This window comes from Corvus cornix, chromosome 21 (assembly GCF_000738735.6).
Source record: "Corvus cornix cornix isolate S_Up_H32 chromosome 21, ASM73873v5, whole genome shotgun sequence".
NCBI classification, from domain to species: Eukaryota; Metazoa; Chordata; class Aves; order Passeriformes; family Corvidae; genus Corvus; species Corvus cornix.
This window is the reverse complement of record NC_046350.1, coordinates 2601431-2622945: the sequence shown is the minus strand read 5'-3', so window position 1 is coordinate 2622945 and position 21515 is coordinate 2601431. Positions and strand designations below refer to the sequence as shown.

The 21515-nt window shown below is 44.3% G+C and overlaps 2 protein-coding genes across 4 annotated transcripts; one reads left to right on the top strand and one right to left on the bottom strand.

The window, feature by feature from the left end:
• Positions 1–3710: 3710 nt before the first annotated feature.
• Positions 3711–7206, bottom strand: TNFRSF9 (TNF receptor superfamily member 9). Its single transcript, XM_039563878.1, has 7 exons — positions 7107–7206; positions 6927–7034; positions 6585–6722; positions 6019–6085; positions 5785–5921; positions 5425–5559; positions 3711–4019 (listed from the first exon to the last, which is right to left on the bottom strand). Exons 1-7 carry the CDS (start codon positions 7204–7206, stop codon positions 3895–3897), a joined length of 810 nt encoding a protein of 269 aa, XP_039419812.1. The 3' UTR covers positions 3711–3894.
• A 147-nt stretch (positions 7207–7353) lies between these two features.
• PARK7 (Parkinsonism associated deglycase) lies at positions 7354–15910 on the top strand. 3 transcript variants are annotated; one of them, XM_039563879.1, is made up of 7 exons: positions 7354–7446; positions 10609–10742; positions 11462–11563; positions 12187–12246; positions 13066–13135; positions 14642–14728; positions 15459–15910. In XM_039563879.1, exons 2-7 carry the CDS (start codon positions 10653–10655, stop codon positions 15617–15619), a joined length of 570 nt encoding a protein of 189 aa, XP_039419813.1. In that variant the 5' UTR covers positions 7354–7446; positions 10609–10652; the 3' UTR covers positions 15620–15910. The 3 variants fall into 3 exon arrangements, with proteins under 3 accessions (XP_039419813.1, XP_039419814.1, XP_010404120.1); XM_039563880.1 differs by lacking the exon at positions 7354–7446 and adding an exon at positions 8496–8519; XM_010405818.3 differs by lacking the exon at positions 7354–7446 and adding an exon at positions 8690–8854.
• The last annotated feature ends 5605 nt before the right edge of the window (positions 15911–21515 follow it).

Below are 21515 nucleotides of genomic sequence, written 5' to 3'. Positions count from 1 at the left end.
ACGGGGCCCTGCTGGCTCTGCAGCACCTCAAAACTGTCCGTTCAGCACCACGGTCTCAGCCCAGAGAAAATGGGAGGAGGAAGTAGCAGGCAGCAGAGGAACTGAGGTCACCAGAGTTGATTTGGTGACAGTCCCTCTGCTCTGGTGAGCGAGGCAAGGTGGTGAACTTCCAGTTCCAGCCCCCCAGCTTCTCTTGCCAAAAACCCACACCCCAGTGCTGATGTGTGTGGTGTAGAATAAACAACTTGGTCACACCCATACAGTGCTAAACTCCACCTCCCTTCTCTCTAACTGGGACAACTGATAAGTTTCTTCAGATATTGAACAACGTGTGTGTTCAATAAAAGCTCCCTGTGAAGCCAAGATCTATCAACTATTTGTCATTGCCAAAAAATACTTCTTTTTCACAGCCCTTCTTCTGAATTATGGACAGCCAGGCTTTACTGCTTCCTTCTGCTTTAATTACCAGTAGTAAAAGATGCACAGTGCAGTTTCTTTCTGTTCACCCTTGCTGGATGAAAGATTTCTTAAGGTGCTCCACATGCAGGCAGGAAGGCTGCTGTCCTCTGTGTTAAGAAACAAATTCAGCCACAAATTCTATTCAGGAAAGCTAGTAGAAATTTGTGGATGCTAAAAAGCAGGACCAGAGGAATTTTCCAGTTGCTGAAGCATTTTGTGAAGTTTTTCTTTCTCATGCTTTAGCTGAGAAACAATGAAAGACGGTTTTGTAAACTAATTCTCTATCTCTGCACCTGGGTTTGTTTTCCAGCCTTGTTTTGGTACTCTGGGAAAAAATATTCTGAATGGGTGTTAGAGAACCTCAGCTGATCCTTTTAGAGGGTGGTTGGTCACGGGACCAATAGTCTCCTACCGCTGTTGCGGACCACGTTATATAAACCGGTTTTTGTAATTAATTAAATCGAGCTTTTCTCCTTGGACATGTGTGGTGATTCTGGCTGTTTCTTGGTACAACAGTGACAGAAATTTAATTGTGATTACAGCGTTTATTTTAATCTAGTCACTGAGGATCCCTAAACCTTACTATGTAACACTTTGTAAAAGCAAAGAACAAAGTATTTTAAAAAATTGCATGTGACACCCTGAATGATGTCAGATACTGACACCATTTCTGCTTCTGTGCTTTGCATAGTAGCCACTTGTCGTATTATCTAGCTTTGACTGAAGTTTTACTACCTGCTGTAGATTTTTTTTCAGAGGACAAAAGGGTAATTTAAAAAGGAAAAAAGGAAGGTACAAATATGTGGCTTTTTTGCAGATACAAGCTTCCTAACAAACTTAATTCATGAATCTGCTTATTGCATTTTCATAGCATACTGCTGGAAGTGGTTTTATAGCTGTCTGCTACAAGCATAACAAAAAGTAAGATTTAAGCAAGTTCTTTAGAACTTTTATATTAAATATCTGTTTATGAGGGGTCTAGAATGGGATCAAGCTTCTAATACATTTGTTCTATGTGATCACAGTGAAGGCAAATTACACACCACACAAGAATGAATTATGTTCAAGGAAGTGCATGATTCTATGGCTGTAGTTTGAATTTTTTATAGAAAGCCACAATTCATAGAATTTGAATATTGTATAAATCTGTAAATGGCTAAACATTCCAGCTGTATTGGTATTTGTAGTGGTGCTCTTGCTATGCATTGGAATGTCCTGTTTGGGTGCTTGGTGGCAAAACAGATGAATTCACCTGTATTTATTTTCAGTTCTGTGAGGACCACATGAAATACAGCTCTGCTGCCAAAGCTTTTGGGGAGTGAAGAAGCACTGCACACTGTGAAGTACCCTGACCTTCCCTTTGCAATTGTACCACGAATTACTTCACTTTTCAAAATATGGTTTCTTCCAGTCTTTCCTTGGTTCTTATTTATAAACGTGTTTGCTTTCAGGTGTATTTGGGGTATTTCACAGAAGTACAAATTAGCCAATCTCGTGCTGCTTCTGTGGCCAGGTGATGTGCATTGTTGTGAAATGCAAATGTATCATCTGCACACATTTGACAACAAATGTTTGTGCCAACAAAATCTGTTTATCATTAATTCAGGCCTCAGTACTCTCAAATGACAGAAGTCACAGGTAATATTACCCACATAGTTCTTTGATTGAAAGGAAGGGTGTTCCTAACATTTTCTTCAGAATGTACCTTCTTCTGTGAATGACTATTCCCTGAAACAGTCCAGAACTCCAGTTCTGGTGTAAATGTGTCCTCACTGGTCACTAAGTAGATTTATTTCTGCTTCAGGTACGGACAAGAAAAATAAGGGGTTTGCACTTTATTTGAAGCATTTCAAAATATATGCAGAATTTACTAGCTGGTATCTCTTTTCCCAAGGAGAAAACACCAGATGTTTTCTGAACGTACATTAATTCTCTACCTTATGATTGGGCTAGAAATTAATCACAAGCAGAACTATTCTTTTTATCTTGTTCTAAGATACAGTCAACGGTGAGTACATATAGTCAGTGATGCAAAGGTCACTCTTTGATTTATAGATACATCTTAGATTTATAAATAGTTTGGTGGCTTTTCATGCGTCCTGTTCATGCCTTCAAGTTTGCGATCTTGACGTAATAGTCACTCAGTTCTCATGGCTGAAAGTACTAATAGAAGACTTGAGCTAGGGATAAAAATAAAAACTTCACAGCTCAGGCTTTTTATGGTATTTATTTTCTCACTATATAAAACTATTTTATATTTACTTGTATGTAAATTTATCAAAACTTGTAAGTGTGGCTTGGTGAAAATAATCTGCTATTGTAACCTGCTGAATAAAGAGATGGCCTGTCATTGTTCAAATGCAAAATAGTTTTCCCTTGCATTGAACTCAAAGAGGGGAAAATCACTCTTAACCCCCATATTAGTGCATTTTCATTCTATTTTTTGAGTAACATTTACTGAATTAATAAAATAGGTGAGTTTTGTAAATGGTTAAAAATGGTGTTGCGAACGCCGTGACTCAAATATGCATTTTTTTTCTCAAGACCAAAGTAACAGTATTTGATCAGAGAGACAGATAGTGTCTGGTGTTATAATCTTTCCAACCTCAGTTACAAAAATAGTACCACAAAGATACCACACGTTCAGCTGCAAGGTACATAAAAGTTTACATCACCTAAAGATCAAAGCTGAATGATGTAGGACTGAAGGTGGTGCAGTTCAGCTGCAAAGTAACAGCTATTTCTAAGTTCAAGTCAACCACAGCTTCTCTCAGTGTTTCCACTGCCTCCCTCAAGCCAATCAGTGTAATACAACAGCAGATGCTGCTGTGGAACACTTTGCAGCTCAAGATTTTTATGGCTTCCTTTCCCCTATATGCAAGGGGTGCAGTGGTGAGGCCAGGGATGTTTCCAGGGCTGATGGGATCAAATGAGCTCCATCTGTGTTTGCACACAAACCCCAAAACTGCTGGGTTTGAGCCAGACTTTGGGAGGAGCTACAGCTCAAGAGGATGGCTGGTAGTAAGAGAGCATGTGTGTCACCAGTGACTCTACAATGTGTGACAGATCTCCTTTTTAGCTTCAAATGCTTTTGGAATGTATGTAAATTATGGCTCAGGTACCATTAATGAGGGACCAGAAAACTACTCTGCACTTCTGTTAGAGCTTTTAAATGCAGTATTTCTTTCTACATGTAGATCAAGAACCACTTCTTAGAAATATTCTTACTCCTAGAGGAAAAAAAGTAAGCAAACTGTTTTGGGGGTTTTTTTATTATTTTTTTAAGAAATACAAAAAAAGCACTTTTTCCTCAGTGGCTGGGCTATTTAGTGCTTTAACACTCAAATGCTGACACCCATTCTATTTACATAAACAGGTTCTTGTTCTGTATTCCAAAAGAAAATTCAAATGTGGCTGACTTGGACAGTTCAATTTCTAGTTCACCAAAAGATCTCTGAATTCTGTGGATTTGCCACGGTCCTGATATTCACCTTGTTCTTCCTCAGGGAAGTGGCAGCTGCAGGCATCATCTTCCTGAATTGACTGTTCAGGTGTGTGCACTGAAGAACAGAATCACAGAAATCAATTAGGTTAGAAAAGACCTCTGAAATCACTTAGTCCAACCTTCGACCACACACGTTGTAAACCAGACCAGAGCTCTGAGTGCCATGTCCAGTTGTTTCTTGAACACCTCCAGAGACAGTGACTCCACCACCTCCCTGGGTAGCCTGTTCCAAACTTTAACAACCCTTTTTGGGAAGAAATTCCTCCTGATCTCCAACCTGAACCTCCCCTGATGTAGCTTAAGGATGTGTCCACTTGTCCTGTCACTGGTTGCCTGGGAGAAAAAACCAACCCCCATCTGGCTGCAGCCACATTTCAGGGAGTTGTAGAGGGCAAGAAGGTCTCCCCTGAGCCTCCTTTTCCCCAGGCTAAACAACCCCAGCTCCCTCAGCTGCTCCTCAAAGACTTACCCTTCAGATCCTTCCTCAACTTTGCTGCCCTTCTCTGGACTCACTCCAGCACCTCACTGTTTCTTGAAGTGAGGGGCCAAGAACTGGACAAATTTCCCCTTTCTGTTTTATTTATTCAGCCGTCTTATTTCGCCATTCCTCAGTCACAAGTGCACGAAGTTGGGAAGAAAAAAATCTTCCAAGTTATTCTACAATCTGAAATTATTCCTCTACAGCATGGATATCTGACAAAACTAATTTATCATACTTTGTTTTCCCTAATTCAGCAGGGCCTCTAGTGCTCTGTTTGTCATGGCAATGAAAGGAAGACCAACATGAAGGAAATAGATTTTTGGACTGCTATAGTCTTCTGTATTTAGAATTACACTAGAAGATTCAGCCCTTATCCTTAGGACAGGGGAAAAGAAGAGAAAGGGAGAGAGAACCCCCCAAAAAACCAAACAAACCAACTATAAACTTCATTGAATGGAATTAGCTTCATCTTTGTGCTGAACTCTTGAGTTTGCCCAGGGCTTAGCTCTTGGGGGGCAGTGCTGGATTCAGGCTGACTCTGCACCTGTGGAGCAGTACGTCCAGACTGATGTCCCCTCTTCTACTGCAGCCAGAGCTCCAAGACACTCACTCACTCCAGGCCATGGGTACTCTCTCCGAGCAGAGAGAACTGCAAAGTGTTACAGCCCCGCAGGCTTGGAAGTACTTCCCCGCTTGGAAGTATTAAACCGAACTGGCCTTTAACTGGAGCAGCAAAGCTCAGCTGAGCTTTTTCACCTCTCACGAATACTTCACTTCTAAGGATAAACAGGCACTTGACCTAACACCCACAGTGCTTTCTGGAATAAAAATTCCAAAACTGTTTCCCTTTCAGTTGCTTCTCACTTACAAGGCCAAAAAAAAATGAAGCCACTGCAACTATCTTTGAAAGACACTTAACCTGGATTCCTGATTTCTGTCTAGTTTCAAAAAGAAAAACTGAAGAGTGTATTTATCTTACTTTTCTTGAAGACAGTGTGTAGTTTCTTTTTCTGCCAGACACTGAAGCAGATGCACAAAGGCAGCAGAAACACTATGCACGACAGCCCAGCCACAGCAAGAGAAATCCTGATCATGTCTGTCTGGACATCATTCCCTAGGAAATAAACAACATTCTCTAAGAGTATTTACAGAACAAAATTCTACTGCCCCTGAAGTAGCGGAAAACTTTTGTCGCCCACCTTGCTTCTGGATAAGTCTGCAACACTGGAAATGCATAGAAAAAAGGACTTTTGCTTTAAATGGAAAATGAATGAGCTGTACTATGTTTAAGTAGATCATAATTCTTTACCTCTATAAGCAATATTATACAATGACTCACCTGGCACAGTGATAGAAACTGGAATTTCAAGAGACGTGTTAGGTAGAGTAGTGACTAAAGTGGGATTAACTGAAGCATGTTTGCAAATGACATCTTTTGCTGGAGTTCCAGGCTCCAGGACTTGGTTTCCAGAGCACCTGAAAGACATTTACAGCAAACAGGGAAAAGAAAAAAAAAAATTTAAAATCCAGTCAAGTGTAATAGCTGTAGCTTTTTTTTTTTTAGCTTACTTACTTTGTCCAGTTTTTACAGGAGCCATTGGGCTGATCATTAAAGGTTCCATAGCGGCAAGTCCGGCAACCTTCAACAGACAAGGATAGGTAAAATTGTACAAGATAAGCATTTAAAACACAACATGTGAAACATTAATTTTGCCTGCTTGTACAGTGACAGAATTACTATTTCATAAGCCACTCTGAGTATGCAAGGCAAGTCTTTCCCTGTCAGCCACAGACCAGTACAGTACTTGGCTACAAAGCCAGTTGATTTGGCAGAAGATGCCACAAACCATGCCTAACTCCAGGGTTCCCAGTTCAGTTTCCCTCATGCTGGCAACCAAAGCACTGCCATGCAAAAGGAACTAACTGGTGCATGATTTGAGCTGTAGTAGGGCTCAGAGTGTGGTGAGTTTGTCTGCTCTTTAGCTTACTCCACCACCACGCAAAGTGTTTAGCAGCAGTGGCAGCTTTTATCTTGAGAGGTCCTTCCTCTATCTGCTTCTGCACTGTGCAAGAGGCAGTGCAGTGTGTCTGGTGCAGGAAGCAGAGGGGCTTTCAGCTGCTGGGGAAAGGTGATCCTACCGTTCCCGGTGCTCTCCTGGCCCACGCCACAGCTTCGGGTGCAGAAGGTGCAGCCATCACCGCCACAGTGATAGCCCTCCTTGCACGTGCATTCAGCATCACTTGTTGAGGAACACTCTTTTAAATACCGGAATATTCCTGCAAGGGAAAAAACAAGTCTTAGGTTACAGCATGCACAGCGTGGAGCAGCAAAGGCTCGGACCTTTGCTCTCACAAAAATCAGGCTGGTGGCTTTAGCGTAGGCGCGTAGCGTTATTTGGCCAGTGGCGCGTCTCCCCGGGGCAGGTGCCGCGTCGTTGCCGCGGGAGGTCACAGAAGGGCTGGTGGCGTCGCCGCCGGTACCTTCGCACTTCCGACACATTCTGCAGTCGCCGCGTCCCGCCGCGCTGGAGAAGGTGCCGGCCGGGCAGGGCAGGCAGGACGCGCAGTCCGCGCTCGCCACGAACGTACCTGCGGGGCGAGACACAGCGGTCACCGGGGGCCGCGCCCGGCGCATCGCCCCCGCCCCGTCCCGGCCCTTACCCGCCGGGCAGTCAGCGATGCACGGCACCGCGGCCGCGGGCCCCGGGCTCAGCGCCAGCGCCAGCAGCGCCGCGGGCAGCAGCGCCCGGCCCGGAGCCATGGGTGGGAGCGCGGCGGCGCGGCCGGCGGGACTGCGCGCGTGGCGCCCGGCGCCGGCCCTTAGCGGCCGCCCCCGGGGGCTCTGGCTGCGTCATCCCGGGGGCGGCGGGGAAACCCCGGCCCGGCGGGGCTTTCCGGACCCTCCCAGAGGCGCGACCCCTCAGCTCTGCCTGGCAGCGCCCGCAGAGCTCTCTCACCGATGCCCGTCAGCGGCCGCCCTTTTCACCGCTGGGGCTTCCCGGTGAGTCCCGCGCGGAATCCCCGGGGGGCGAAAGGGGAGAGGCGGGGCTGGCAGGCCCCAGCAGAGGGGAGATGCCGAAACCACATGGGCATGACAGGGACACGCACGGAGAGCCGAGCGCCACGGTCTGGCCGGCAGGGCGTGGCGTCCCACCCGCCCGAGGGAGCGCGCACCGGCGGCACGGGAGCGGCGCGGGCCGGCCTCGCGGCCCCGCCCCCTGCGGCCCCCAGCAGCCAATCCCCGGGCTCGGCCCCGCCCCCTGCGCCTCCCCGCAGCCAATCCCCGGCCGCGGCCCTGTCCCTCAGCCGGGCCCGGGGAGCGTGGGCAGCAGCGGACGCGGACAGCGCTGCGAAGTTAATTGCGGAGTTGTAACTGAGGAGCGAACGCATCTGCCGCGTGTGCGTGCCCGGCACACGGGCAGGCACAGTAAGGACCAGCCTGTCCAGGGTTTTGGCGGAGCCCACTGTGGGCAGTACACCAAGCGCCCTGTACCGGGAGCTGAATCCTGCACCGATCCCAGGAGAGCGCTCAGCGAAGTCCTTCCCTATGACCGGCTCTCCTCACCTGGACTTGAGCTGCTCTGCCGGAGCTCTCGTGAGCCCGGCACCCTGGGGCCGGACCAGGTCTGCACCTGCGGGCAGGGTTTTACACAACAGGGTTTTGCAGTCCGAAAGGGCCCCGTTAACAGCTCTGTCTCTCCTTCAAAACACCGGAACTCCTTAAAACCAGGGGCAACATTATCCCTGAGCCATGGCCATTCCCTGTGCACCGTGAGCCTCGGGAAACAGAAGTGTCGGGCGGACGCTTCGGGCAGAGCGCGGAGAAGAGCAGGGCTCCGTTCTGCTCTGTTCGCGCGGGGCTGCTCGAGAAGGAGCAGCAGCAGCTCGGTTCGCGGTGCCGCCGTAGGAAGTGACTCTGTAAAGGTGGGGCCACCGGAGCGCTCTCTGCATTCCAAGCGACCGTGAGAAAAGCGGTGCGTGCGGGACACGGACACGCAGTACGGGCGGGCGGCGGGGCCGAGCGGGGGCGGGGCCGGGGCGGAGCGTCCCAGAGCCGCCCGCGGCCCCGCTGAGGTGAGTTGTGGCCGCCGCCGCTGCGGCCCCCGCGGGCCCGGCCCTGAGAGCCCCGCAGGCGGCGGGCGGGGGGTGTCGGCGTGGGCGCGGGTGCGGTGCCCGGGTGCGGTGCCCGGGTGGCTGCGCTCCGGGGCCGGGCTCCCCCGCCGCGCCCGGCAGGCGGCCTCGGCCCCGGCACGGCCTTGTGCCGTCTCTGCTGCGTGGAATGGCGCCGTGTCCCAAAACGAACAGATGAGATCGTCGGGATGCGGCCTTTCCACCCGGGCTGCCTGAGCTGGTGCACCTTCAGCCAGCCCCTGCCTCTGGTAGCGGCCTCTGTGGTTGGGGCACTGAAGGTGTGATTTTTTTTTAAAACCCGCCCTTCTTAAGAGTTTCTGATTCAGCGCAAATCACCATCTCCAGAGAGGCATGGGTACTCACGCCGGGAAATAGGTTTGGTTGATAGATTTGAGGCGGCTTTGGCTGGCACTGAGGAGCAAATGGCAAACTGGCATTGTGTAGGTAGCTTGTTAAATGAAATGGCTGTTAGGTCTGTGTAACTTAGTTCTGCCTTCTCAAAAATCATCTTTCCATAGTAGTGGGACAGCTATTTACATATGCACCTGCATGAAGAACAGTACTAATGCTCAAGAATTTGGCAGTATTGTACAATAAATGTCTAAAGGCACTATGAAGAGACTGCATTTTGCTAAACTAGGAGAAAGAGTAAAGGTTTCAGGATCAGGTGCTTGTTTTCATCTAAAGAATTAATGAAAGATATTTTTGTTAGTTAAAAAGGGATGCAAACCATTATTTAGACTATTTTTCTTCAATAAAAAGCACATGCAGCATTTTTGTATTGTGGCAATTCAGGAGTCTTTTGCTAGTTAGTCAAATTCATACGAAAATTTTGCAGAATCAGTGTGTACCCACAAGACAAGCTATTAAGAAGCTCTAAGTTGTCCTAAAGTTATTACTAATACCTGTGATTTGCATGTACTTGATCAGTGGGGTTTGCATTGACAGTACATAAGGCTGCTCTAAAAGTAGGATTTGATATAGTGAATTTTTCTGCTTGGGCTGGTTCAGCATGCTGCAGGATTTTGTGCTGGATATTTTTTAGAAGTAACGTCATTCTAAAGGAGGCTACCAATAGGGAGCAAACCTGAAAACAGGTGAAATTGCAGCAGGGTGAGGATGGTTTTCTTTTGTGTAGGCACCTAAATGTGTATCACATTTTATGAAGAGCTCTCAGGTACTACAGGCATTTCTAGATGGAAGATGCCTGCATAGGACAAAAATCTGTCTTTCTAGAGTAGTAAGCTGTGAAATACCTTCTCACATCACAGATGCTTTCACAGACTTCTGACAGACCAGTATGAGTTAGTGAGTATTTTATATGATGTAAAGAAATTGTAACTTAACCTTCAAATGGAAATTTGGCCATTCACCTAACTTGAATTTAGAAGCTAAAAAAAAAAAGTCTTAAGCCTGGTTTGTTCCGTTTGCTAAATCCTGTGGTCTGCTCCCCCATCACACATGTGCACATGTGTTTCTTCCCCCACAAAATTGTGAAATAACCCAGAAAATCTATTGGTGAGATTTTGCAGGGGCACTGGTCGAGTCATTATTAAGTCACAGGAAACTCTTCATGAAGCATGCTGTGTGGAAACTAAAAACCAGACATGAGGTCAAAGCTCATGCAAGCCCTTTTTGTAAGTGCTGACCTGGGTAGGAGTCAATCGTCTCGGAATGAATGAGGGTGTGCAAATTGAAAACAACTCTGCCACCCACCCTGAACCCCTTTCTGGCAGACACAGGTCATGTAAGCTCTTGATTAGGCCAAGCTCCTTCCTCTTCTGGTGCTGATGTGCTATGCCTCCCACTGCACAAGTGCCTTAATCTTTTAATATCATAATGCATTCTTTTTAAAATCTCCTTAGTTAAACAGGATTGCTATGAATATTGATTAAAGCTAGTGAACCATTTTGAGGTGGTTTAAATGAAAGAACATGCAAAAGTACAAATTACTGTTAAATTTCAACATGAGGATGGATTTGTAGGAGGGCATTTGCCTTCTAACCACATTGTATCTTTCTACCCCTCTCAGCCCCTTCCTTCACAACCATCTCCCTGATAGAAGCCCCTCAAGACATGGCCTCAAAGAGAGCATTGGTGATTCTGGCAAAAGGGGCAGAGGAGATGGAAACTGTAATCCCAACTGATGTTATGAGAAGAGCTGGGGTGAGTATGCAGACTGTGAAAAATCTCTGTGAGTGCATGGTCAATCATTGCCTCAAGTTGATGTTCATTGCCAGGAATTCAGTGTGTAGTCTGTTGTGTGAAATGAAAATTTACCCTCATCACCTTACTGGTTAGCAAATACTTGTGCCATGGACGTAATGAGCATGCCTGACAACTGACATTTGTTGGTAACCTTTCAAAAAAGGTGACCTTTCAAAATACAAGTCTAATGTGGACCAGAGCAAATGTTTCAAGTAAATCCTACTCTGTCAGAAAACACAGCTACTTCCATGTATAGTAACTGGAAGTACCTCTTTTTAGGGGTTTGAAAAGCTCAGTACATTACAGCTCATGACATTGAATAGCTTTTCTTGAGCTACTTTTGAAATTCGGTTATAAACTACAGTTCTGGCTGCTGGGATTCCTCACGCTGTTTGTTACTCTTGCAGTTGTGGTAGCACACCGTTGTCATCTCATCAGGAATGAAAATAATACTTTAAATAAACACACCAACTTCCCTTGTATAGAAATGACTGAAATAAAAATTACCTTCTCCCACACCTTTGTCATTCCATCACTGTGCTCCCCCAATTTAGGTGTCATAAGAGGAACAAGCTTTCAGTAGTGCTTTGCTTTTCTGTGTACTACTTAAGAACTCACATAAAAGAAAAATGCCCCAGATCCTTGATTTGTAATAATAATATTTGTTCTCCTGTTAGATCAAGGTGACTGTTGCAGGCCTAACAGGAAAAGAACCAGTGCAGTGCAGTCGAGATGTCTTCATTTGTCCTGATGCCAGTCTTGAAGATGCCAGAAAAGAGGTTGGTCATCACCCTGCTCTGGTACAATGGCCAGCATAGTCTTTGTCACAGTTTCTGAGGTGAATTTGGAAAGCTTATGCATTACTGCTGGACACACGTTGCATGTTGTGTTTGCTCCGTGTAGCAGTGAATTGGAGAACTGCACATCCCACCGTGCTCCCCTTCAGTATTGTCATAGCCTGCTAGGTTCAGACAGATTTCTTAATTCTGCCCAGGTATTTGTTTTTGCAAAGTGTCAGTCACAGAGCTTTATTCTTCCTGCTAGTTGACCCAACAAAATACTGTGATTTGGACCAACTCAAGAATTCTGAGGAGAAGCTAAATAATGTTATAGTTAGACCTGTACGTAAGGTTGGAGCAAAACCACTTGTCTTTACTACAGAAGAGCTGCCACTTGCTTGCTGAAGCTTTTAAGTGCCCTAGGCTTAAAAGTTAGTTCTGTGAGAGACTTTACTGATAATAGGCTTTTCCTGGAACAGGAAATTGTATTTTTCCTGTGATTAGAACTGATTCTCTGATCATAAAGTGTTGTTCACTTTGAATCAGCTGCAGTGGTCTTCAAACAGTGTAATGTATGTATCAGACTCTCTTCAACAGAACAGTTTTACCTTTTCTTTGTATAGGGGCCTTATGATGTTGTGGTCCTTCCTGGGGGTAACCTTGGAGCTCAAAACTTGTCTGAGGTAAAGTTCTGGTATTTTAGGAACTCACGGGCATTCTCATGAGTAGTGGGGTGGTCAGCACTTGCTTAGTAATCCTGCAGATTCAGTTCAGCACCTAACTGTTAATGGTCTTAAGCCTTCTTGTGACTTTATAGGTGGGACAGCTGGGTAAATTCTTGGACTTGGTACCTGGTAAAGGAGAATAAAAATGAAAGGGTGTTGTGCATTGTGGGAAGAACTCTGTTCATATTCATATGAAGATGAAACGGTTGCAAATGAAGATTTAATTGCCTGAGACACAAAACTGTCCAAACCCAAGAGACATGCTCCTTTACAGTATTCTGTCTCTGGTGCAAAACTGTTGCAGTGGTGGTATGAATTCCTTGTGGAAGGCAGGCAGGCAAACAAATTGATCTATCAAATAGGATTTAGGTGGTATCACAGAGTTTTTAAGGCCTGGAATATGAGACAAATATCCCATATAAATCTTGACAGAGACTGGTGGTATCTTATGAATACTCTTTCCTTGTGTCACAAGACACAATTCGTCTTGTGAATTTTCAAACAACTTTCTATGGCCGTGGGTTAACCAGGGTCAAGTACTTGCTGCAGTTCCTTCTGATTTCCTTCCTCTTTCCTTCTGGGGCAAGTATATATTGGTTTCAGTTTTTCTCTTTCTTGATGTTCTCATTGCCCTCTGTCCTGAGGCAGAGTGGGGAGATGCCGGTTGGTTTTCTGTATAAAACATGTTCTGTTTCACAGAATTTTCAGTGAAAATTATTTCAACCATGCTTCAAATAACCAACTCCAAACAATGACTTGTGATGTTTCCTCGTACAGTCTGCTGCTGTGAAAGATATTTTAAAGGACCAGGAAAGCAGAAAAGGCCTGATTGCTGCAATATGTGCAGGTGGGTTACTGAAGTGTCTTGCTTTGTAAAGCATTTGAATATTTTGAAGGAGCATGAAGAGAGTTTCCTGTTGCAGAAATCTGTGTTCCTGTAATTTAGTAGCAGGAATTTATGAACTTATGAATATATATAATATATACACGTACCTTTCAGCATCCGAATTTTTTGTAAATTTAATAGCAGAGAAATCTCTAAAACAATTGTGAACACTTATCCTGCAAGTTCTGCTTATTACCTATCTCCTTCCAATCAGTCATGTTGCTGTCTTTAAAATGAAAAGATTGGTAGGATGTTTTTTTAAGTATGTGCTTATTCTGGTGATCTCCCTGCAAGTACACAGCAGTGACAGAATGTCATTGCTGTAAATTTATCTCACATAACCACTCCTGCCCTTTAGCTTCAGAAAGAAGGCCAGAAATATAGAATTACAGTCTCACCCTTGCTGAGTTGCAGCAAAAAATGGACTTGGTTTGAGGAGAGGGTTGTCTGCTTATGTGTTCTACACAGCTTGGTATCCAGATCATGAACTTTGTAAGATTCATGTTTTAAAAAGCAAGGTGAAAAATTGCCAGTACTCGGGACTCAAAGCTGAGAGTGAGGAGAGAGATGATGAGTGCATAAAAGGCAGTCAGAGTGTGTTCTAGGAGGGGATTTTCACTTTTGTTTTCTGGTACATTGCTGGGGTTTTTTTTTGCTTTTCTTCTTCATTTAGGTGATAGTCACACAGAGCTGTGAACATTCCTCAACTTGGTGATGATAGTCTTCAGCTTCTTTATCTGTGTCTCTTACAGAACAATCCAAGTTCACCCTTGCCCAGTAGAGGCCTTTGCTTGTAAGCAGGATGATTCGTAGAGCTCATTCCAACTGAAAGCAAAAGAGGTTATTTCCTCTACTAAATCCAGAATTAAATGAATGCACGGAAATGAAACTCATGCCAGACAAATCCTGCCTTCAGTTTCTTTTGGAATTCCCATAAAGATTTTGTGTCTGATGACTTAGCACTTCTTGACACAAATTCCTTCCTCAATTCAGGCTAAGGAGGAAGTATGAAAAGAAACCAAAAACTGAACAGTTAGGCCATGATCTGTCCAAAATACTGTTTGGCACAGAACTGTAGCATGTAGAGACTTGCTCAAATGAAATTCTATCTGTTAAGTCTCTAATTTAGGGTTTAACAAGGTTGTAAAGTATTTGTAGGTAGTTAGCGTTCAGATTGAAGTGCAGACCTTTTGTTTCTTAATGTAAAGCAGTTTTAAATAAAGTGTATTATCTGGAAGTTGGTTGTTCCCCACTCCTTCAAAGGCACTACAGTCATGGGTAGGACATCAGTGTGAACTGTAATGTGAGAGCTTTTTGCTTCAGAGGTAGGGCTGGCATCAGTTTTTGTAACAAGTAGTCTGTCCATAGTGAGCTTTGGCCCCTGGAGGTCCTAATGCCCAAATGTCTGTTCTAGAAGTATTTGTAGCAGAGGCAGTTCCTCATTGGTGCAACTTTGTGTTCTTACAGGTCCTACTGCCCTTCTGGCACATGGGATAGGGTATGGAAGCAAAGTCACAACGCATCCTTTGGCCAAAGACAAAATGATGAATGGAGGTATGTTTCTGTCCAAACCCTTCTTAGGTTTTCTCTTTTTTTTTTTTTTTACCTGAACCCACAGTTTAAAGATGGGAAAAGAGCTTGTTTATCTTACTTTGTCTCTCTGAATTGAGTCTGTATCACTGGCAAATAGAGGGCTGTATTAACATTGTCATCGTTGGGGGAATTCTGCTGCTGCTATCATATTAGGAGCATTTATTGCCTTAACCTCTTGAGGCTGAGCCACCTCTTTTTGGTTCTTTGCCTCAGTGGTCCCAACAGCAAACTCTGGGAGCACCTTTCCCACTCTCCTGTGAGTAGTGCTTTGGTTCTGTGGCAGCTGATAGCTCCACACCTTTTTCTCCTACCTAAGGGAAGTGGTGATGAAATGCTAGGAAGGTCATTCTGTGAGCATTAATGAGTCTGGAGGTGAGCAGATGGGTTTCCCCAATTTCTTCTGCATGCATTTGGTAAAAAAGAAATTTGTGAACAGCTCCACAAAAGCAGTCTGACTTCTGAAAGTGACCCCATGGGAGCTGACAGGCTCAGTGAGTGTTTCTGGAGCTTTTGGAGTCAGAGGGGCATTCCCATACCTTGGGAATGAGCTCCCTCTGGGCCCTGTTCTTCCCTGAGGACGGCAGGCAGGGATGAGCTGCTAGGAGGCAGTGCTGAGGTCCTTGTGCCCTCTGTGGCAGCTGTGGGCACTGTGCTGGACACTGACCCTCTTCCTGTTGTGTATTCCCCCAAGCACACTACTCGTACTCGGAGAGCCGCGTGGAGAAGGATGGGAACATCCTCACCAGCCGTGGGCCTGGCACCAGCTTTGAGTTTGGGTTGGCCATTGTGGAAACGCTGCTGGGGAAAGAAGTGGCTGAACAGGTGAAGGCACCTCTAATACTGAAAGAGTGAAATGCTGGTGTGGGATAGGGACTAGGACAAATTTAGATAGAGAGTCTTACCCTTGTAGAATAACTGTAATGTGCACTGTTGTAAATACACTTTAATTGTGGGTGAATTTAGTAACTGTACTTACCTGAACTGGGATACCTTAACAAACCAAAGGTCTTCATTTCTGGAAAGAGATTCTGTTAGCAAAAATCAAAAAATAGCAGCCAGCATCTAATAATCCTGTTTAGTTCTTGGATGGCATTTAACAATCACATGGAAAACTGCTGAGTAAATAAAAATGAAGCATCCCTACTGGTGTGTTGTTCCTTTGTGTGTTTTCTCCCAACTCAGACCCATGAAACCTTTTCACCACCATGTACTATTCAAAACAACGTCTGTTTAGATTCTCACACAGTTCTTCTGAAGTCTGAGCTGAAATGAGAAGGTGGTCAAACACTGGAACAAGCTCCCTGGGGAGGTGGTCATGGCCCCAGGCCTGCCAGCATTCAAGAAGTGTTTGGACAACGCTTCTCAACAACACTTCTCTTGGCTGTATGGTTTAAGTTCTAGGTTGTCCTCTGTGGAGTCAGGAGTTGGTTTTAATGACCTTCATGAGTCTCTTCCAGCTCAGGATATTCTCTGATTTTATGACATAGATTATTAAGTTGTAACCTAGAATTAGTTAAAACAATGTTTAATTCCTTGTGTACAAATAAGGCAAATAACTAGTATTAATTTTCAGACAGTGTGGAACTGAATTAAAAGTGTGAATATTCATACCTTGTCAAGCACCCCAGAGTTCTTGCAGGTTGAACATGATGCCTTGAAATTTGTCTTCTGCATTAAATGATTTGAGATCCATTGAGCTATTTGGACAGCTGATAATCAGCATAGAGCAGGAAGTTTGGATTTGGTAGCATGCCACCAGTAGGAGTGCTTGTTTCTCCTTACTATAAATTGGAAGTTGCTACAAGCCTGGCTTAAGTGAGCCTATGTCAGTTTAGAGGAGTTGCAGGACAGGTCTCTGGAGGAAGTAGTGGAGCTGTATTCCCATGAGAATTAAGAATTTGGCATCATTTTCCATCTTTGCTACCTTTCTTTCACCAAATAGTTCTGGTGTTACTTAGCTCTGTCAGCAGTCATGCTTAAGGATGGCACCTCACTGGACTCTGAAGTTACCATGGCATCTGGAGATCTGGTTCTGCGTACATCTGAACTGCATAGTCTGAACTTCAGAAAATTATTGCATAGGAGCCTTTATGATTGCTTATTTTAATGGGAAACAAGTTCATTCTCAATTACTGCATTTTCGTAATGAAATACATGGATACTTTTGCAAATTCAGAATTAAGAAATGTCTCTGTGTTGTTAATATCTACTGGAAGAACTGCTTCAACTCTATTCTCTGTCTCTTAATTTGTTTAGGAAATATTTCATATGTTTCTCTAGCTTTGAAATATGCTCAAGATATGCAAAAGTTGTAATCTATGTAAGATTTGACATGTTTGTGTGGTAAATCTGCACGTCTAACTGGTATTGCCATGCAAATGCAAACCAAATGATGGAAAGATTCTTTGTCCTAGAATCTGGAATAATTACTTGGTTTGTAAATGGGCATGATTCAGAATACAGGAAAAGCTCTGCATTCCTGGGTGGCAGCACTGCTTTGTAACATTAAAAGGAAAATATTTCCATGTTTATATTGTTTTAGTCTTGCAGAAATATTTTAATACAGAGCATTAGCAAAGTGGCCATAAATTTGATTATAAATTTTTTTTTATTCCAAGTCTGAGGGAGTTCAGTTTACAGAAATGAGGTTTTCAGTGTGTATATTTGGGCTTTCCCACTCCCATTAAAATGGTAATAGGAAAAACACTCCGAAAAATGAGCCTAGAGCCCATGGATGTATCTGCTTAACTTGCAGATTCTTCCACCATGTTCAGCAAAGGACTTGGTAAATGAAATACTGTAGTGCTGCTTGCATCACAGTTACCTTCATACAGCTGACCCTGTTCTCAACCTTTTATGTTGCAGATGTCCAGCAAAACATGAATTTACTTGGGTTCTCTTTCTGCTAAGGTGTCATTAACTCGGTCTTTCAGTTAGGGTAAGTGTATGAACTAAGATTAGGCTGATTTTCCTCCTAGGGTAAGTGTTAAGAAGGAATTTGCTGATTTGAGGGAAAAAAAAGTTGCCTTCCAGTTAGAGAAATGCTTTTTTCCTCACTTTTCAGTATCTCTTTTCCTAAAATCCTCTTTTATCTGCTGCTGCAAGATGAGCTGAGGTACTTTTCTGCTCATTGTTTCATGTACACTAGAAACTTTGTGCCTTTTTATTATTGGCAAGCTTTAATTTTAGAACCTGTGGTAATTTGGTATCTGCTGCCACTGAACTCAGCTTAAACTGAAGGGAATGCATCTACTCTTCTCTAACATTTAGCATTTTGTTGCTGGCAGCTGGAGGGTTTGGGGGTTGGTTGTTTTCCTGAAGAGAAGGCAGTCAGTTGGCATCTGCTGTATACCTCAGATCATCTCTCAAGAATAATGTGGGTTTTTTTTCTCTTAATTCTGGTTATTCTGTGGGCTTGAATGCATCATTGATAATGAGTTCTCTTAGGGAATTGAAGAGTATTATATGGCTTAGGAGCAGGAATGTACACAAGATGGCATAGATGCTAGAGCCATCAGTGAATACTTGCAGTGCTGACAAATATTTTCATTCAGACTGACAAGCTTCTAAATGAAGAATAGGCAGAAGAAACATGTGGAGAAGTGAACAGTCTGGTTTTGCTGCAGTTCTTTGCAAGTTCCTTTCCAAAAGAAGAAAGTGAAGTACACAGCACTGTACTGTGAGCAGGAGCAAATCCTCTGAGCAGTATGTCCCTCTGAGCAACAGAGAAAGGATGCTTTTCTAGAGAGACCAAAGTTTTACTTTGAAAATGGGTGGAAGCAGAACCATAATGGATACAAACCAGCCTGCACACTAGTACTTAAAGCTGTAAAAGCACACAAGGGAATATGCTTCATCCAGTAATTACAAACCTTGTTAGCCACTTATGGCTAACAGCTTGCTGGTCATTTATGTTATGCTTACCATTTGGTATGAAACCTACAGCGACTGTCAGAGCAAAAAATGGTTACTTAATCAGATTATTTTGTTCTTTCAACAAAAAAATGTATCATGATGCAAACATAAGCAGTGATCCCAAAATGATAAAAAATACCTGTCTTCCAGCAGCCTGGATGACCCATGGCTTGGTTGGAAAGATAACTGTGTGACAGAGAAGTAGGAAGGTGCCAACTACAGAAGGAATTGCTAGCACTGCGTCCATACTGTCATTCATAGTCTCATACTCCACCTCCAGAAGAAAGGATGCATTGCTGTTCCATGGAGACTACATTTTAGTAGGGCATGGTATGCAACATTTGAAGTTTGAAAAATAAGCAAGAAAACACTGGGCAGACTAATGAATTGTTGCCCAAAATTGTAAATAATCTTTTAGCATGTTTAGAATGTGGTCTTGCATGTGGTATGAAAAGGAAGCAAACTATGTAAAATGAGAGCAGATGTGCCTCCCTGCTGCCCTGATTTGTTGGCTGACAGCCTGGCTCTGACAACATTCCCTAGCTCTGAACTTCCATGGATACTCTGCAGTTCTTGCAGCATTGTCACTTGGCAGGAAGTCAAAAGCTTTCTGGGATGAACAGCAAAAAGGGACAGACTGTCCTTGCTGACACAATTTATCTGGCCTTCAGCCTCTTCCTGCCATCTCTTGAGAAGCATCCAGGGAAGGGCAGGGGTGAGGAGCAGGTTTTGTGAATCCCTGCAGTGGTGCTGCCTCAGACACTGGCCCAGCTCCTTCACTCTCAGCATGTGTCCTGTGTGGAAGGCATCCTAGGGCAGACCTTGTCTTCCAGGGGCATCTGTGGATGCTTGGCAGAGCTCTGTGTGAAGAGCAGGCCCAGCCACACAGCCCAGATGGGAGGGAATTGAGCCCGGGTCTCTGTATCCTGAGTACACTCACAGTAGGTTATTATTTAAGGGACTAGGCAGCATTTCTGGCTTGTATTTTTATGGCCACTCTTTGAGAAGCAGCGCTGACACATGATAGGCTCCAGAATGAAGTCCAGACTTGGGAAAACCAGTATCCTGAGTTTTAGGTAACTCGGTTCTTCCATGTTGCCGAGCTGCATTGAGGGCTGCTCTGGGTGATGCAGCAGTTAAGGGTTGCAGTGCTCTGTGTCACACTCAGTCTTTGTAGCAGCTCTAGGAGCCTTTCTGCTCTCTACAAGACTGTTTTGTGTGCTAGAAGGCATCACAGATTGAGAGGAAGCTTTTATACTTGGGCTTGTTCGTTTGCTTTACTTCATTCAATAGCTTCTAATTGTACCCTTTGTACAACCTTAAATAATTCCTCCCTACATAGGGTTTATGGCCCTCCGAGTCATGGAGATACTTCTGTACTTTTACAATTTAATTCAAGGCCATTCCACTAATGGTAGAGGGAGGAAGAAGTAAAGTTGTCTGAGGATCTCATGCAAGCACTCATATTCTAAAGAGCAGAGTTGGATCTAGTGAGACTTGTGTAACATTGGTAACACTGAAGTCTTCCTCAGCTGATGGAAGTTTCCCAGCAGGACTAGGGACGTTTCTGTGCAAATCCTTCTGATTTCTAAATATTGATGGTGTAATTATTTTTACAGCTTACAGTGGCAGCACCTCTGAGGCACAGACATGCCTGCAGTTCAGGCATGTACTTGGTTCAGAAACAGCTTTAAAGTACTGCACCCATCCTCTCCTCATGGATGGTTATAGTAGAATTTCCTTTGGGATTCTCACTGTTCCTTGCAGTCTTGTAGAGCTGCTGTTCTGAATCAAAGGAATCTTCTGAATTCAAATGGCAGTTTCTGCAGCTGTTTCTTCAATTAAAATTTTGTCTGCTTTGTGTTGAACTGTGTAGTTTAACTCTGATTATGGCCCCAGGTACTTAAAGATCTTTGTTTTTCAGCAGAGTATAAATTGAAAGTGTAATTCTGTGACTTTGTCCATCCAGTCTTGTAGCAAATAGAATTTTCCTTAATTCTGTGCTTTTATTTGCTGTTCAAGACTTAGTGAAAAGCAAGGTGATTCCTTTCTAAGCATCAGTGACATTCCCCACTGGTAGCTGTCCTGTATTCTGACCAGGACTTCCCAGCATCAATTTTCAGGGTTTTGATAGGAGCTTTCAAAGTTAAATGCATCACATGCTCCAGACAAACTGCTTTCAGCTTCAGGACACTCAAAGTATTGGCCTAAATTTGCTGCCAGTTCCTAATGAAAATTTTCTTGAGCGGTGACCAGCATTCCTTCAAACAGCATGGAAACAGTTTTTTCCAGGGTTGAGCAGCAGCTTTGGCCACTGAGAGCCCATCATGGCTGGTCACACCTGGGCTTCCTCAGCACCCTCTGCCTATGGCCCAGGAGCTCCTGATAAGATGGGGCTTGGGTGTAACTTTGATCTTTGATGAGCCTGACTTGCTGAGGAGGCTTCCTAGTCTGATTTTGGACTTGCCCCTTTGCTTTAGAGCTGCTGGACGATTGATCACTGTTAACTGATCAATTAACTGTTACCAGCTGAAACTTTCCTTCCTCGATGATTCTATGGTCAGACACTGGAACAGGTTGCCCATGGAATTTGTGTATGGCCCATCTTTGGAAATAGAAGGAATGGAATGAAATGGCCTCAAGTTGTGCCACAGAAGGTCTAGATTAAGTATTAGGAATTTCTTTTTCACAGAAAAGGTTGTAAAGCAGTGGAAAAGACTTCCCATGGACTGTGGTGGAATCGCCACCCCTGGAAGTGTTCAAAAAATGTGTGGATATGGCACTTGAGGACATGGTTCAATGGTGAATGTGGTGGTGGGTTGACAGTTGGACT

Excerpts from the sequence above, each read along its gene's own strand:
- PARK7 (XM_039563879.1), top strand. The coding sequence starts at position 10,653 with ATGGCCTCAAAGAGAGCATTGGTGATTCTGGCAAAAGGGGCAGAGGAG. Across the intron at positions 10,743-11,461 it reads ATGTTATGAGAAGAGCTGGG|ATCAAGGTGACTGTTGCAGG; the intron begins GTGAGTATGCAG and ends TTCTCCTGTTAG. Across the intron at positions 13,136-14,641 it reads GATTGCTGCAATATGTGCAG|GTCCTACTGCCCTTCTGGCA; the intron begins GTGGGTTACTGA and ends GTGTTCTTACAG.
- TNFRSF9 (XM_039563878.1), bottom strand. The coding sequence starts at position 7,206 with ATGGCTCCGGGCCGGGCGCTGCTGCCCGCGGCGCTGCTGGCGCTGGCG. Across the intron at positions 5,560-5,784 it reads AGTTTCTATCACTGTGCCAG|GGAATGATGTCCAGACAGAC; the intron begins GTGAGTCATTGT and ends TTTATTTCCTAG. Across the intron at positions 4,020-5,424 it reads ACACACTGTCTTCAAGAAAA|TGCACACACCTGAACAGTCA; the intron begins GTAAGATAAATA and ends TCTGTTCTTCAG.